Source organism: Globicephala melas, chromosome 13 (genome assembly GCF_963455315.2).
Source record: "Globicephala melas chromosome 13, mGloMel1.2, whole genome shotgun sequence".
NCBI lineage: Eukaryota > Metazoa > Chordata > Mammalia > Artiodactyla > Delphinidae > Globicephala > Globicephala melas.
Window position 1 is genome coordinate 38403848 of NC_083326.1, and position 14193 is coordinate 38418040.

Here is a 14193-nt window from a genome sequence, read left to right on the forward strand (position 1 = left end):
CCAAATGCTGCTAACAAGGCCTCCTAACTCCTACCTTCAGCCTCTTTGGTGGTTTTAAACCGATTTTTCAGCCCACTGTGTACACTTTCCTTAACTCTCTCCACGTTAATTTCTCAAGCTATTAGCCAGAGGCAGCACTACAGAGAGCTTCCAGGGCCCTCTGAGCACTGCCTGAGTTTCTTGAAGATCTTAGATGACAAAGTACAATGTTCATAGTAGAGGTTCTCTTTCCTCAGTCCGTTCAGAAGTTTTGGTCTTCTTTTCACTAAAATAGAGATTGCTATACACAGACTCTTAGAGACAGAAAAACCTGTAGATGGAGGGCTAGGTGATGGAGAAGGGTGTCAACATGGACCATGCCTTGCACATCACTCGCAGACCGATGTCCTCCTTCTCCTTCTGTAATAGGGGGCACCCAAAGGCCTGGACCGGTTCATGTTCCAGTGATCCCATGAGTACCAGACTGCTCAAGTCACTTCTTGGTAGTAGTGGGGATGGGTGGGTGTCCCCTTAGGGATAGAGCGGAAGGGACATATGTGGATAGTGACAGACCTCACTATCTTAAGGTCACACCACTTATTCTGAGTTATATTCTTCTACACCAAGCAGCCTCCTGACCTACACCTGGCTCCCAGGTGGATCTCCATAATGGGGGGAAAATGCTTCAGTCAAGTGATGTGAGCAGGGTTTCCGCCAGCAGCAGGAAGAGGTGCACTGGCAACCAGTGTATCTGTCAGCCTCAGTGGAGTTGGCTGGCATGGACTGGTCCACAGAGTCCCACCATCCTAGTGAACTGAGAGCATCCATTTGGGAAGATATAACTGGACCCAGGCCCCAGAGCAGCATGGCCATCCTTCTGCTGCACCTCTGTTCTGTGGAACCACTTCTGAGCTCCTATAGATTTTGTCAAATTTTATATTTTGGACATACATAATTTCTCATGGGATTGTCAATCTATTTCCTTTTATGTCCTTGTCTTCATTCTTACCTTCTCCCTGCCCAGATGGGAGGTTCACAGGAATGGAGATCAGACCTTTTCTATTTATATGTCTTCACGGTTTCAAAGAGTCCTGGCCTATAACAGACACTTAATAAAAAAGTATGCTGCATGACTGACTGAATGAATGATGGCATCAGTATTTACTGAAGTTATACGAAAGCACGTATTTGCTCTATGTAACTCAACCTCAACCATGTATTATCATGAGTACCTCAGACTCTATCGATCTCGCATTCGTGTGGTGGCATACCATTTATTTCTAGGCCAAAGTTTTGTGTTTTGGATTCTTTTCTAGTTGATAAAGCACAGCATTTCTACACAGATATTAACTGAGATGCTAAATAATACGAAAACACAAGTGGGTGAAGATGAGTTCACGGCGTTAGTAAGACCAAGTCTACGCATGTCACCAGGGCCACCTCGCCCCTGGGAAGTTCCGGGGGAATTAGGGGTGATGGTTTAATGGTAGAGAAGAGGCAGGGAGCAGGAGAGGCGGGGATGGTCAAGGGCACCGGTGGGGTTGTGGCCTCCCTCCCTCTTTCCGGCATCCTTGCGCCCCTCTCTGCGGCTGGGTTAATACTTACTTTTCACGGAGATCTCGCACTTGACTGGTCTTGAAGTCGGGAACCGACGGGGAGCAGGGGCTGGACGGAGGCGACAGAGGACTCTTGATGTTCTGCACCGAGTGCCTGCGGCTCCGCCTGCGGTCCAGGCCCTGGTGCTCGCTGCCCGTGCCGGAACACACACTGGCCCTCCTCCGGTCCCGGCACCCGCTGGGGGGTGGTTCAGCCGTCTCGTCGCCATCCTCGAGCCTGAGTGCCACCTGGAAAAGCAGAGAGCGCCCAGCGCGAGCTCAGACCTGACAGCCTTTCACAGTCCCACCCCAATGAGCACTCTACGCCGTCTCTTCCCATCCTGTGGCTGCGGCTTCTGCACAAGGTCATCACAACCACACGCATCCTAAAGCGCCACCTGCAAACCAAAAGATGCTCGCCACTGTGTGATTTTCCCAAACGGATACAAAAAGGTCAACTGATGTCACGAGAAGACCTGAGAAATATTTTGTAATTAGATGGGCTCTTCACTCTGCGGCCCAGCACTGCCCTTTCCGAGGACCTCTCTCGTGCGCGCCCCCCGTCCCGCCCCGCCCCCACCGCCCCGCCCCCACCGCCTTTGCTCTTCCCTGGTCCAGGAGGCGGAGTCTCTCCTGACGCCCAGCGGCAGCCGGAAGCCCCGGAGCTCCTGACAGTTTCGGAGCTCGCCTTCCCAGCTAGGCTGTTCAGAAGAGCACAGCAAGGAGAAAGGCGGGAGCCGCAAACTAGGTGAGCCGAACGGCCTCACCTGCAGGTCTTTTGAGAGGCCTGACTTTAGATCCCCGCGCACCGCGGCTCTCAGGGAACCCTCTGCAGCCTGGTCTCAGGAGCCTGCTTGTACTTGCGGTCGCAAAAATATAGACCAGAAATACACTGGACCTCTGGAATTCCGTTTTTTAAAAAAGTTTCCTCTTAAAAGCACTTACACTAGGAGCCCTGCTCCTAGCTGGGTGGTACCGTGTCCAAAGGTCCAGCTCGGCCCTCTCCTAATCTGCTCTATCCTGGACCCTACTCCATGGCTGTCTCAGCTCGCATTAACAGCCACCATCTCTATGCATACGCTCCTCTCTATTGGAGCTCACTCTTCTCAACCATGGGTTACACCTATCTGTATCTCCAGCTTCTTTAATTATTTTTATACCTACCTTCTCAAAAACTACACGGTCAGACGAGCACAAGTTATCGTTGACTAGACCTCTGTGTGGCTGCCTGTGCCACTAGTGGACCAAGGGTGACCTGCAGCAAAGTGCTTGCCTGAGAGCCTCTCTCTCGGCAAATGAGGCTAAGAGGATTGCATTTTCAGGTTTTTGTTAAGAAAACTTATCTAACATATATAAAGCAGCTAGGGTAGGGCTTTCCCTGTGGCTAGTACTCAATTAATATGACCATTCTTCCCCAACATAGGCCCTCGGATGAAGGGGCCTAGGATGCCCACAAATTCCTCCATCACACAGAACTGGCAGGTCAGGCCACCTCGCACACCAGGTGGACCAGGCCAAAGCAAGTCCAGCAGTCTCTCTGATTTGGCACCCAAGGACCCACATGGTCCCCCGACCCCAAAGGTGCATATTTTCCAGCCTTGTGTGTGCTCTTGGTCACAGTTCACAACGTGGTCCTGACAGCTGAGAGAATGGAGAAGTAATATAAAGACCCAGATGGCTAACCATGCTGTTTGGCTTTGACATCAATCACCTGTCTACATAAAACCTGGCTACTGCAAAATCAGTGGTCTCCTCTGTCCAAAGCATTGATGCCAGCTGTGTTCACATAGCAAGGTGAGCCTGGCTTAGTCAGGGCCAGACTGGCCACTCTCATCCTGTTCACGAGGATGGACACCTGAGATGCACGGCCTGTTTCTCAGGAGTGCAGCCTCCCTTGATCTGCTCCATCTCCAGTTTCCTCCAGTTCTAGCTTTTGGGTGAGACTGATTTAGTGAAAACTCTTCTATCTACATGCCAGAAACTCCCAGATAGATGAAGACAATTTAATAATATTTTGACTATTCTGTTCCCTTAGAATTTACAAGTCAGACATAATTTGGGGAGGTTTGAGGTAAGAATTGATAAGAGTTCAGAAAAAGCTCTATTGTTACAAAATCTCACTGGAAAGTCTGTTTCCTGGGGGAGGGGGGTGCAGCGCAGGGTGGTCTGTGGTATAACTGCAAGAACTAAGAAAGAAGTTATGTATTTGGTTAACCACTTTTATCATCTCAACTTTAGCACTTTAAACGGCATTCTCTGGGGAAAGTTTGAGAATGATTATACACCTAACCAAGGAGAGTATTTTAAAATATTACTAGCCAATTATTTTTTCTTCATTTTTAGATGTACAAATTCTAGACCATTTGAACTTATTCTGACCTGAAGTATTGATTCTGCTTCTAATTAAGCACACATTTGGAATGATAAGATTAGGGGATAAAGTAGAGTTCAGATATTTCTAATTCCTTGCCTAACCTCAGAGATGCAAGGATCAAATAGCATTCCACTCACAGTGCCTTTCAGAGAAGTACACGGAGTGTGCAGAAAGTGAAATCTACTTTAACTGCCTTTTGTCAAGGAAGATGGAGACAATCAGAAAGTTTACATGAAAAGTCTTGAAAGATTATCAAAATGACACCATAAAAGGGAAGTCAATGAGGGCTGTCTAAAGTTCAGATCCTCAACAAAACATCCATCCCCTTAAACAAAGAAAAGGGTGCATGGGGGCGGAGGGTAAATGGGGCTCAGAATCCCAGGAGATCCAATGGCAACTCGAGCTTGGCAGTCAGGAATGCTGTAACACGAAATTTGGGGCTGGTCTTCACTCCTGGTTTTGTTTTTACAAGAAGAATTTTAGAATCACCAGTGTCCACTGATGATAGGAAGAGAGACGCACTTTCTTCAGATACTAGGGAGCACTATGGATTAGAGTCAAGTCCACTAAGGACTGGAAAACACCTGGAGAGAACAGCACTTATCAAGAGACTTATTCAGAATCTGTGGTGTCAGATCTAATTAACTACAAGTTCAGTGTCCTCCATGGGACCCAAGGTGAGATCAACTATGTCCTGAACAATCTCTAATCTCACCCAAATGATGGAGTGTTTTGTTTGCTGGACCCCTCGTCAGATACCTTCTGACACTTTTAGTCAAATGTAGAACATGGGCTTCCCTGGTGGCGCAGTGGTTGAGAGTCCGCCTGCCGATGCAGGGGACACGGGTTCGTGCCCCGGCCCGGGAGGATCCCACATGCCGCGGAGCGGCTAGGCCCGTGAGCCATGGCCGCTGAGCCTGCACGTCTGGAGTCTGTGCTCTGCAACGGGAGAGGCCACAGCAGTGAGAGGCCCACGTACCGCAAAAAAAAAAAAAAAAAAAAAAAAGTAGAACACTGTCTGTAAAACCAGGATGAGGAGCAAGCAGGTTCCTCCTCCAGCACTGATTGCTTGCACATCCCACCCCATCTTATCAAGAAAGCAGTGAGGAGCGGACTAAGGTGGCATCTGTGACAACTTCGACCAGTCTTTGAGGCCACTGAATGACCTAAACATTCTTTTTAAATTTTTGTGGAAATTTTCAAGCATATACAAAGACTTTTGTGCTCATCACCTATGACAGTTCAACAACTATCGACCCTGGCCAATCTTGCCTCATTTACTCCCTGCCACCAACCCCACAGCCAGATTTTTTTTTTTTTTTTTTTTTGCGGTACGCGGCCCTCTCACTGTTGTGGCCTGTCTCCCGTTGCGGAGCACAGGCTCCCGACGCGCAGGCTCAGCGGCCATGGCTCACGGGCCCAGCCGCTCCGTGGCATGTGGGATCTTCCCGGACCGGGGCACGAACCCGCGTCCCCTGCATCGGCAGGCGGACTCTCAACCACTGCACCACCAGGGAAGCCCAGCCAGATTTTTTGGAGATAAATCCCAGATCATATAATTTCACCCATTAATATTTCAGTATATATCCCTAGAAGATAAGGATTTCTAAAACCCATAACCACATACCACTGTCCTGCTTAAAATAATTTCTTAGTATCATCAAACATTGAACAATCTGACCATTCTTAATGGAGGTCAAAATCTATTAACATTTCTTTGAGTTTACGTTGTTATACTACTACTAACCTCCATGACAGGCAGCCATCTTTACACAGCAGATGTTATCATTTTCCAAATTGCTATCCCACATTTTCTTTTTAATTCATACCTATACATCTTGATTCAGCTTTTAGGTGAAGTGGATGCCAGTGCTAGTACCATTTCAAAAAGAAACTATGCTGATGACAGGTTGTGGCAGATGATTATAGCACTAGGTTCCCAGGGAATCATGCCTCTCTGTTTCCTTATCCTTGTGTAGCCCTCTCCTACAATGAGTCAACAATTTTCCATGTGACTTGCTTTGGCCAATGGAACATCAGAAGACATAGATGCCTCAAAAGTGCTTGCACTTTGAGACTTGTCCTTCTGAAATGCTGCTACATGTGAAGAAGTTCGGGCTAGTCCGCTGAAGACATATGGCCCAGCCAACAGCAGCACCAAATGCCAAACCAGGTGAATGAGACCATCTTAGACCATTCAGCCCCAGTCAAGCCATCAGATAACTGTAGCTCCCTGAGAATCTTTCAGGTGAACCAGGCCCAAATCTCTGACCCACAGAATCATGAGCAATAATTGTTGTTTTAAGACCACTCTTTTTGGCATATTTGTTATACAGCAAGAGATAACTGATACACATTTTAAAAATCACCTATGATAAAGGAAGAATTTTAAGAGAATGGATCTATAAGTTATTTATTCCTGACAGTAACAGTCACCCCCTCACCCCCAAAGTCTTCATCCCTAAGATGCCTTTGCCATTACTAGGACCACATTTTCAGAATCAAAAGCTAGAACACAATCTGACAAAAGACTTTTTATTTTGATTCGTGAATTTATGTATTTGAAAAATCATTCAAAGCTATAAAAATTCAAATGAATTTAATTAAACATGGATTAAATCACCTTTCTAAAATGGAATTAAATTACATGGAATTGAGCATTCCCCAGAAAGTCCAGGACATATGGTCACCAGACATCCTCCACTATTAAGAAGAATTCTAGAAACCCAACCAAGGTCTCTACAATGGCTTGAAAACATTCATAGTCTATTGTGAGGAAAATATTGGCACTGCTTATAGGCCTCCTTGCTGCCCTTGCATATAATGAACTTAGTTGTCCTGTGGCACTAAATATTTTTAAAACTGCATTAATTTTCAGAAAGGAATAAAAATCCTGACTCTACCTGGTACTCCAAGCATTCAGTAATCACCTTGAGTGATTACTCAAAGCATCTCCCCTTTAAGGTAGCTGATTTCTGATTAAATCATGCCCTTCCTTCAACCCAGCATCTGTTAATAAAATGTGTGATATTTAAAAGAGACCTTCATTCAAGTGCCCACTGAACTTCTACTCTGGGCAGGTGCGCTGCTGGGCGAAGGGGTTAGAGAGGAATGAGACAGATGACAAAGGCAAACAGATAGACAAGTGCGACCTGAGGACTGTTCAGTCTGAGGTGTGGACACAGACAAGTGCTCCTTCCTGGGTTATAAACAAAGTGCAGGCGACAAGTAGCAGGAACTCCTTTTACCTTGTCAGGGAGGCCTTGCGGACGAGGGGATATCTGAGATGACTCCTACAGGAGGAGGAGGAGTTTGCCAACCTGAGAATGGGAAGGAAGAGCACTCCAGGCAAAGCAAGGAGAATGGATAAAGGGAAGCTCCCTGATGACCTGCCTTTCACGTTCAAGAAACAGAAGAAGTTGAGTGTGGCTGAAACTTCAGAGACATCTTAGGAATGACCCGAGACAGGCCACAGAAGCACGAAGGCCACAGACGGTGTTAGCTCTCGTACCAACTCAAAGAGTTTGGGCTTCATCCCACGGGCTGTGAAAAAGGTTTTAAGGTTTTTCATTCATTCTTCACTCCTGTTTATTTTCTTCAATAGAGGAATGGCGTAGTCAGATCTGACTTCTAGGAGGATCCCTTGTTTTCAGTTGCAGGGAGTTAGGAAGAGGGAATAAGCAGAGAAGCCTCCAGGGGATGCCACTTTGCAGGTGCCAACCTCTCCAGGCCCTGCCCGTCATCACACCTCCTTTCAACCCTTCACACCTGCCAAACCTGAGCTCCTCCACTACTCTCCCCTCTGTCACTGTCCTTCTTTAGGCCACCACCTCAGATGGGCCTTCCTCCCCCTGCCTCAGTGTCTCACCTCTACCTCATCCTGTCTCTTTTCTTCATAGACACGCCAGCAATCTTGGATCCTCAGCTTACTCACGTACTTTGATCACTGTCTGCACCCCATGAAAATGTGTATCCCCTCAGGACACTGGCCTTGTCTGTCTAGTTTGCTGCTGTGTCCTGGGGCCTAGAATAATGCCTGGCACATAGTACGTGCTCAGTAAAGTTCTACTGGATGAATGGATTCATAGAGGAACAAAAGAATGAGAAGATATTGCAATAATCCAGGCAAGAAATGATGAGGGCCTGAGCTAGGGGAATGGAGAAGAAATCACAGTCTTCAGCAATCAGACTGTCGAGCATGGGGACAGAGGAGAGAGGAGGGAGTCCAGGACAGCTCCGGGTTTGTAACTTGGGAGACTGTGCTCTTTGTGGACATGGAGAAATAAACAGATTGTGTGGGATTTTTGTTTTTGTCATGGGAGAAAAATAAAAGGTTTCGTTAGGGCTGGATACATGTCACATGCAGCCTCCAGGTGGCTGTGACTGACATAATCTGAGCTCCTCTGGCATGTTCCATGTCCCTTCTTGTGCCATCACATTTAGCTGCTGGGGGAACCAGCCACCTGCTTGTCTTAGACCACAGAATGAAAGTTGCTTGGGGCAGGGACAGATCTTCTAGCTCTGTATTTTCAGCCCTAGCAGAGTATGTGACATACCCTCAATGAATGAATGAACGTAATACAAAAAGACAAGCAGGCAGAGGGTCAGGCAGCCAGGAGTCTTGGCAGGAAGCTCAGGGTCAAGGTATCAGCCACCAGCCTCCAAAGCTGCTGAATTCACTGGGTGAATCATAGTGCAGGCTGCATGTACTGAGAGAGGAGGAGGTTTGATAAGGAAACCCCAACACTGAAAGGGAAGAGACAGAGAAGAAAGATCCATGGGAGGACATCGAGGAGGAACAATCAGAGAGGTACCCTGGAGACATCCATAGACATAGTCGCCGGGAGTGCATTCTACAGGAGCATCATACAAAAGTGGTTTCATGACCACCAGCGTCATCTTTTTATGATGCTAGCATAACAGTGATGCCCAAGCTACTAGGGACGGCATACAGAAAAGGAAGAAAGCAAGAGGGGGGAGGCTGAGAGGGAGGCCAATCTTACTTATGACTATTCGCGTAAAAATCCTAAATAAATTAGTATCAAACAGAATTCCAACAGCACACTTTACAAAAGAACACATCATGACCAAGTGGGCTACAGTCCAGGAATGCGAGGATGGTTAAAGGATAAAAGGAAATAAAGTAAATAAACAACTTAAAAATCTAAAAACAGAACAACAAAGTAAACTGAAAGAAAATTAAAGAAGGAAATTATAGAGATAAAAACGTTTTGGGTCACAAAACAGAAGAGCACTGAAAATCATACATAAGTCAAAATTAACAACAACGACAAAACAGACAAACCACTAGTTAACCCAGAGGAAAAAAAGGGAGAAATTGCAAACACAAAAATTAACAAAGGAAAATAACTTCTGAACAAGAGGAAATTAAAAACATTCCTAAGAGACTATTTATGTATCTCTTTAGTAATCAGTTTAAAAATCCAGATAAAGTGGATAATTTCCTAGGAAAATATGATTCAGAAAAACTGATCTACATAAAGATAGGAAGTCTAAATAGACCAATACCCATAGAAAAAACATAGTTACCAACGATCTCTTGCCTCCAACACACACACACACAAACACACACACTCCTCCTCTGCCCCATCATCATCATCATCATCACAGGTCCACCCAATTTCCCAAGGGAATTCTATCAAATAATCAAAGACCAGAGACAAGGGCAGAGAGAAAGAAGAAAAACTTCTAAATATTTTTACAAAGCGAGTATAGAATTGATATGTAAACATAAAGAGTATTGGGCACGCGCGCGCACACACACGCAGAAAAGAATGGTCATGGTAGCATTGTCATGGCAACAAAACTGTAACCAGCCGACATCCATCAAGAGAAGAGCAGATAAATAAATTGGGATATATTCATCAGCAGTGAAAGTGAACAAACCAGAACTTCACATAACAACATGGGTAGGTCTCAAAAACAATAAGCAAAAAGAGAAACTGTAGGAGGACACCAAAGGTATGGTTCCATTTATAAAAAGACAAAATTAATATGTTGTTTAGGGATACAGACTGGGAGGAAGGAGTTAAAACAGCTGGGCTGTGATCCCTCCACTCCTTTCGTAGTAGTGATGCTTCTGCGGAAAGAAAGAAGACAATGACCCCATCTAATCTTTTGTAAATATGCTAATAACTAGACTATCTAACAAACAGCCTGATGATATTTGCTAAAATGAGAGTGCTTGTTTCTGGAATGCCCTTAATTAGCAGGGTAGGATTGGCTAAGGATCACCTACACTAAATAAACACAGAATTTATGGATTTATACGCCATGACTCTCTGGACTATGTAGTAGAGAGCCTTCATAGTTATGAAGCAAATTACTCACTGGGCGAGGTGACGCGTGAACCACACTTGGAGACCTCATCTATTGTTCTGGGTCAGACAGCACATGTCTGATATACGAATAAAAGACCTGGGAGTCACAGGTCTCTGCACCTCTGCATTCTGGAAATTATTAGCCTAGATAGATTAGTATAGCTCTGTTATAGGTAGCAAGATCTCAGATCTGTCAACTCTTATTTGATAATCTGATCCTTTGTGTTAGCTCACAGAATAAGTTATTTTCAGACAAAATTATTTAAAAAAAAAAAAAAGAGAACAGTGCTGGAAATCAGTTGGATGACACCAGGAAGGACCATCAAGGACACTTCCGAGTTACTGGTAATATTCTGCTTCTTAAATACAGGAGTGCATGAGGGCTCTCCAAAGAAACAGAGCAAATAGGATATACATGGAGATTTAGTGTAAGGAGTTGGCTGACATGATTATGGCAGCTGAGAAGTACCAAGATCTGTGGTCCAAATGCCTGGGAACCAAGGGAGCCAATGGTGTTAGTTCTAGCCAGAGGTCAAAGGTAAGAGGCAAACTATGTCCAGCTCATTACCATCAGCAGAGAGTGAATTCTCTCTTGCTCAGCCTTTTGTTCTATTCAGGCCTTCAGTAGATTGAATGAGGCCCACCCACATGGAGGAGGGCAATCTTCACTACTCAGTCTACCAATGTGAATGTTAATTTCATCCAGAAATACCTATACAGACACAGAATAATGTTTGATCAAATATCTGGGCACCCCGTGGCCCAGTCAAGCTGACATATAAAGTTAACTGTCACAATGGGTGTTTGTTTTGTTGTTCTTTGAGTGAAACATATAATCTACATTTGTGAATGATATGTTCTTAATGTTAAAATATTAAGCAAATGGGGCTTCCCTGGTGGCGCAGTGGTTGGGGGTCCACCTGCCGATGCAGGGTACACGGGTTTGTGCCCTGGTCCGGGAGGATCCCACACGCCGCGGAGCGGCTGTGCCCGTGGGCCATGGCCGCTGGGCCTGAGCGTCTGGAGCCTGTGCTCCGCAACGGGAGAGGCCACAGTGGTGAGATGCCCGCGTACCGCCAAAAAAAAAAAAAAAAAATTAAGCAAATGCCATTTGACCAAAGGAAGACTGTGAACACAGGACATCTTTTAAAACGTTTGGCATGAATGGAAAGAGGAAGATGGGGAGGTAGCTTGAGAGTCAGGTAGACTGGAGAGAAAGTATGCCCTGAAACCAGAAGTAGTCTTCTGGGGGAGGTATCCAGGCTACTTTTCAAAATGCTCTCCCAGTTGGTTCACTAGTAGGAAATTCACCTGCATTATGCTATCTTCTGATATACACTGACCACACAGAATCCAAAGCTATGATAATATAAGACCCTGGTTGAGCAGAGTCTCAGAGACTGGAGCTCTGATCAGGGGGAAGGGGGTAAAGAAAGGGAGGTATATGTACTGGGAAACGTCCTTCTACCTTGATGTGAGCCAACTGTCTTTAGTCCCTTCCTTCTCCATCTTTAGTATTCTTACTTAATTCCTACTTTATCCTGTCTCTTAGGAGCCATGAGAACATACTCCTCCACCACCCACTGATAATAAAACATGAAAGTGTGAGCAGATTACTGGGTAAGTGAGGCTTCATTAGAGGAGAAGATGCCCAGAGCAGGGGCAAAAGAGCTGGCCAGCTGTGGGAAGCTTTATGCTCTGACAGCAGATCTCTCTGGCTCAGTTTCCACTGATTTTTTCCTAAGATCATACAAAGATAATTCTGTTCTGTTCCTCAGCTTGTCATTTATTATGACAGTAACTTTAAGGAAGTAATGAGTTACATGTCAGTTTCTCCACTTCTACCCAGTGAAGATCACAATGGAGCCATTCAGCTGGGAAATATCCCTCCTAGGACTCTAGCTGTGCACACAAATTTATGAATAAAGCTGTTCATTATAACAGCATTTATCATTTTCAAAAACTTGGAAGCAATCTAAATCTGAGAAAACGGGGACTGGTTATATGTATTAAGGTTCTTGCAGACAGACAGGCTATTATGTTCCTAATAAAATGAAATTCTTGAAGACGAGTCAATGACAAAAGTAAATGGTTCCAAAATATTTACTAATAAAGATTCAGGACACAACACTGTATACACACTATTATCTCCGGAGTTCATAGTCTATGCATTTACAAAAGACTAGAAAAACAGACCAAAATGTTAACCATGGTTAGTAATAAAATCATGGGCGGTTTCTTTCTCTTACACTTTTTGGTATTTTCCAAATAGTCTTCAATGCGTACATACTTTTAGCAAATTAAAAAAACCCACCATGACAAGGTGAGAGAGAAAGCAGAAGAAAGTGAAAAGTTTAGTATCTTTAATAGCACTTTTTCCCCGCATTTTCATTTTGCACTGGACCCTACAAATTATATAGAGCCCTGCCGAAAGTTCCACCCCTATCCGAGGATAAGAAACACGATCTATGTGCCTCCTTCCCCACCACCCCTCATTCGGAATGAATGTTCTTTAAAATAAAATAGCAATTAATCAATCTGGGCCCACCCTTGGAGTTTCTGACTCAGCAGGTCTGGGGCGGAGCCTGAGAGCCTGCGTTTTGGCAGTTCCAAGGTGTTGCAGATGCTGCCACATCACACTCAGAGCCACTGGTCTAGAGTATGTCTCCCTCAGCCTTTGACGTTTGTCCAGGCTGTATGAGGCCCTACAAAAGGCATACACATATCCTGTTACCTCATAGATGTTCAACTGCTCCACTAAGTCCAGGTCAGTCCCTTTCTTGGTCAAGTGCCGCTGGGACACAGCTGCAATGCCCAGCTCCTCCAGGCAGTCCACCACATCGTAGAAGGTGTCTTGGTCTGGCAATCCTGACAAGGTCTGGATGCAGAAAGAACAGGACACAGACATGTCTTAGGGGACGGTCACAAGGCTCTCAGGGCATTTTTTGCATGGTAGCCAGTGGCCACGAGTATAACAATGTGGGGCAAAGCAAACAGATGCTAAGTTCATTTGAGAAAAAGCTTCTCCAGTGTGGTAAGCAGAATGAACCCCAGGATCCCGCCCCCTGGGATACAGGTGCTATACAATTCCCTCCCCTTGAGGGTAGGGAGGACACTCCCATGATCATGATCAGGTGACATTATATGGCAAAGGTGAAAGCATTCTACAGATGTCATTAAGGTCCCAAATCAGTTGATTCTGAGTTAATCAAAGGGGAGAGTAGCCGGGTGGTCCTGACCTAATCACGTGAGCCATTTAAAAGTGGGTTTAGGCCTTTTCTGAGCACAGAGACTAGAAGAGAGATTGTCCTGTTGTCCCAGAAGCAGCAGCAAACCGCCATGAGTCCCACAGCTGCAAGGAAGTGAGCTCTGCTCACAACCACAGAAGCTCGGAAGGGGGCCCCAAGCTTCAGACGAGACACCAGCCCTGGGTGACACCCTGACTGCCACCCTCTGAGACTCTTGTGAGCAGAGGACCCAGAGAGGTGGTACCTGGACCCTGCCCCACAGAAACTGTGAGGAGATAAGCCTGGGATGTTTCAAGCTGCTCAATTTGTGGTAATGTGTTCCACGGCAATTGAAAACTAACATACCCAGTGATCAGAAAAACTCCCGTTAAGATTGATCTACCAACAGCTGGAGTGATGACAACTGAATGACTCCCTTTTCTTTCAGTTCGGCAGGCCTTCCCCTTGGTCTAAGACATTTAGGAAAACATGAGAAATTTCAAAGCGGCAACCAAGAGACAAAAAGATAACCCAAGAAAGGAAAAGCTGACTTCTCTGTGAGTTCTGCTTCTCTTAAAAGAAGGATGATAGCTCAGATCAGGCCTCTGCTTAGAACCGGAAGGACCCTTGAGGTGATTTACTCAAAGTCCCTTATCTTATAAACGAGGGAGATGAAA

General features: G+C 45.5%; 1 protein-coding gene across 5 annotated transcripts in view; it reads right to left on the bottom strand.

Moving 5' to 3' along the window:
• FHOD3 (formin homology 2 domain containing 3) overlaps positions 1-14193 on the bottom strand; it is a 501308-nt gene that overhangs the window by 175738 nt on the left and 311377 nt on the right. For all 5 annotated transcript variants that reach the window (XM_060283165.2, XM_030876573.2, XM_030876572.2 and 2 more), the window contains exons 9-10: positions 13024-13167; positions 1585-1823 (exon numbers count right to left, since the gene is read on the bottom strand). In XM_060283165.2, coding sequence (XP_060139148.1) covers positions 1585-1823; positions 13024-13167 — 383 coding nt within the window. The remainder of the gene's footprint in view (positions 1-1584; positions 1824-13023; positions 13168-14193) is intronic.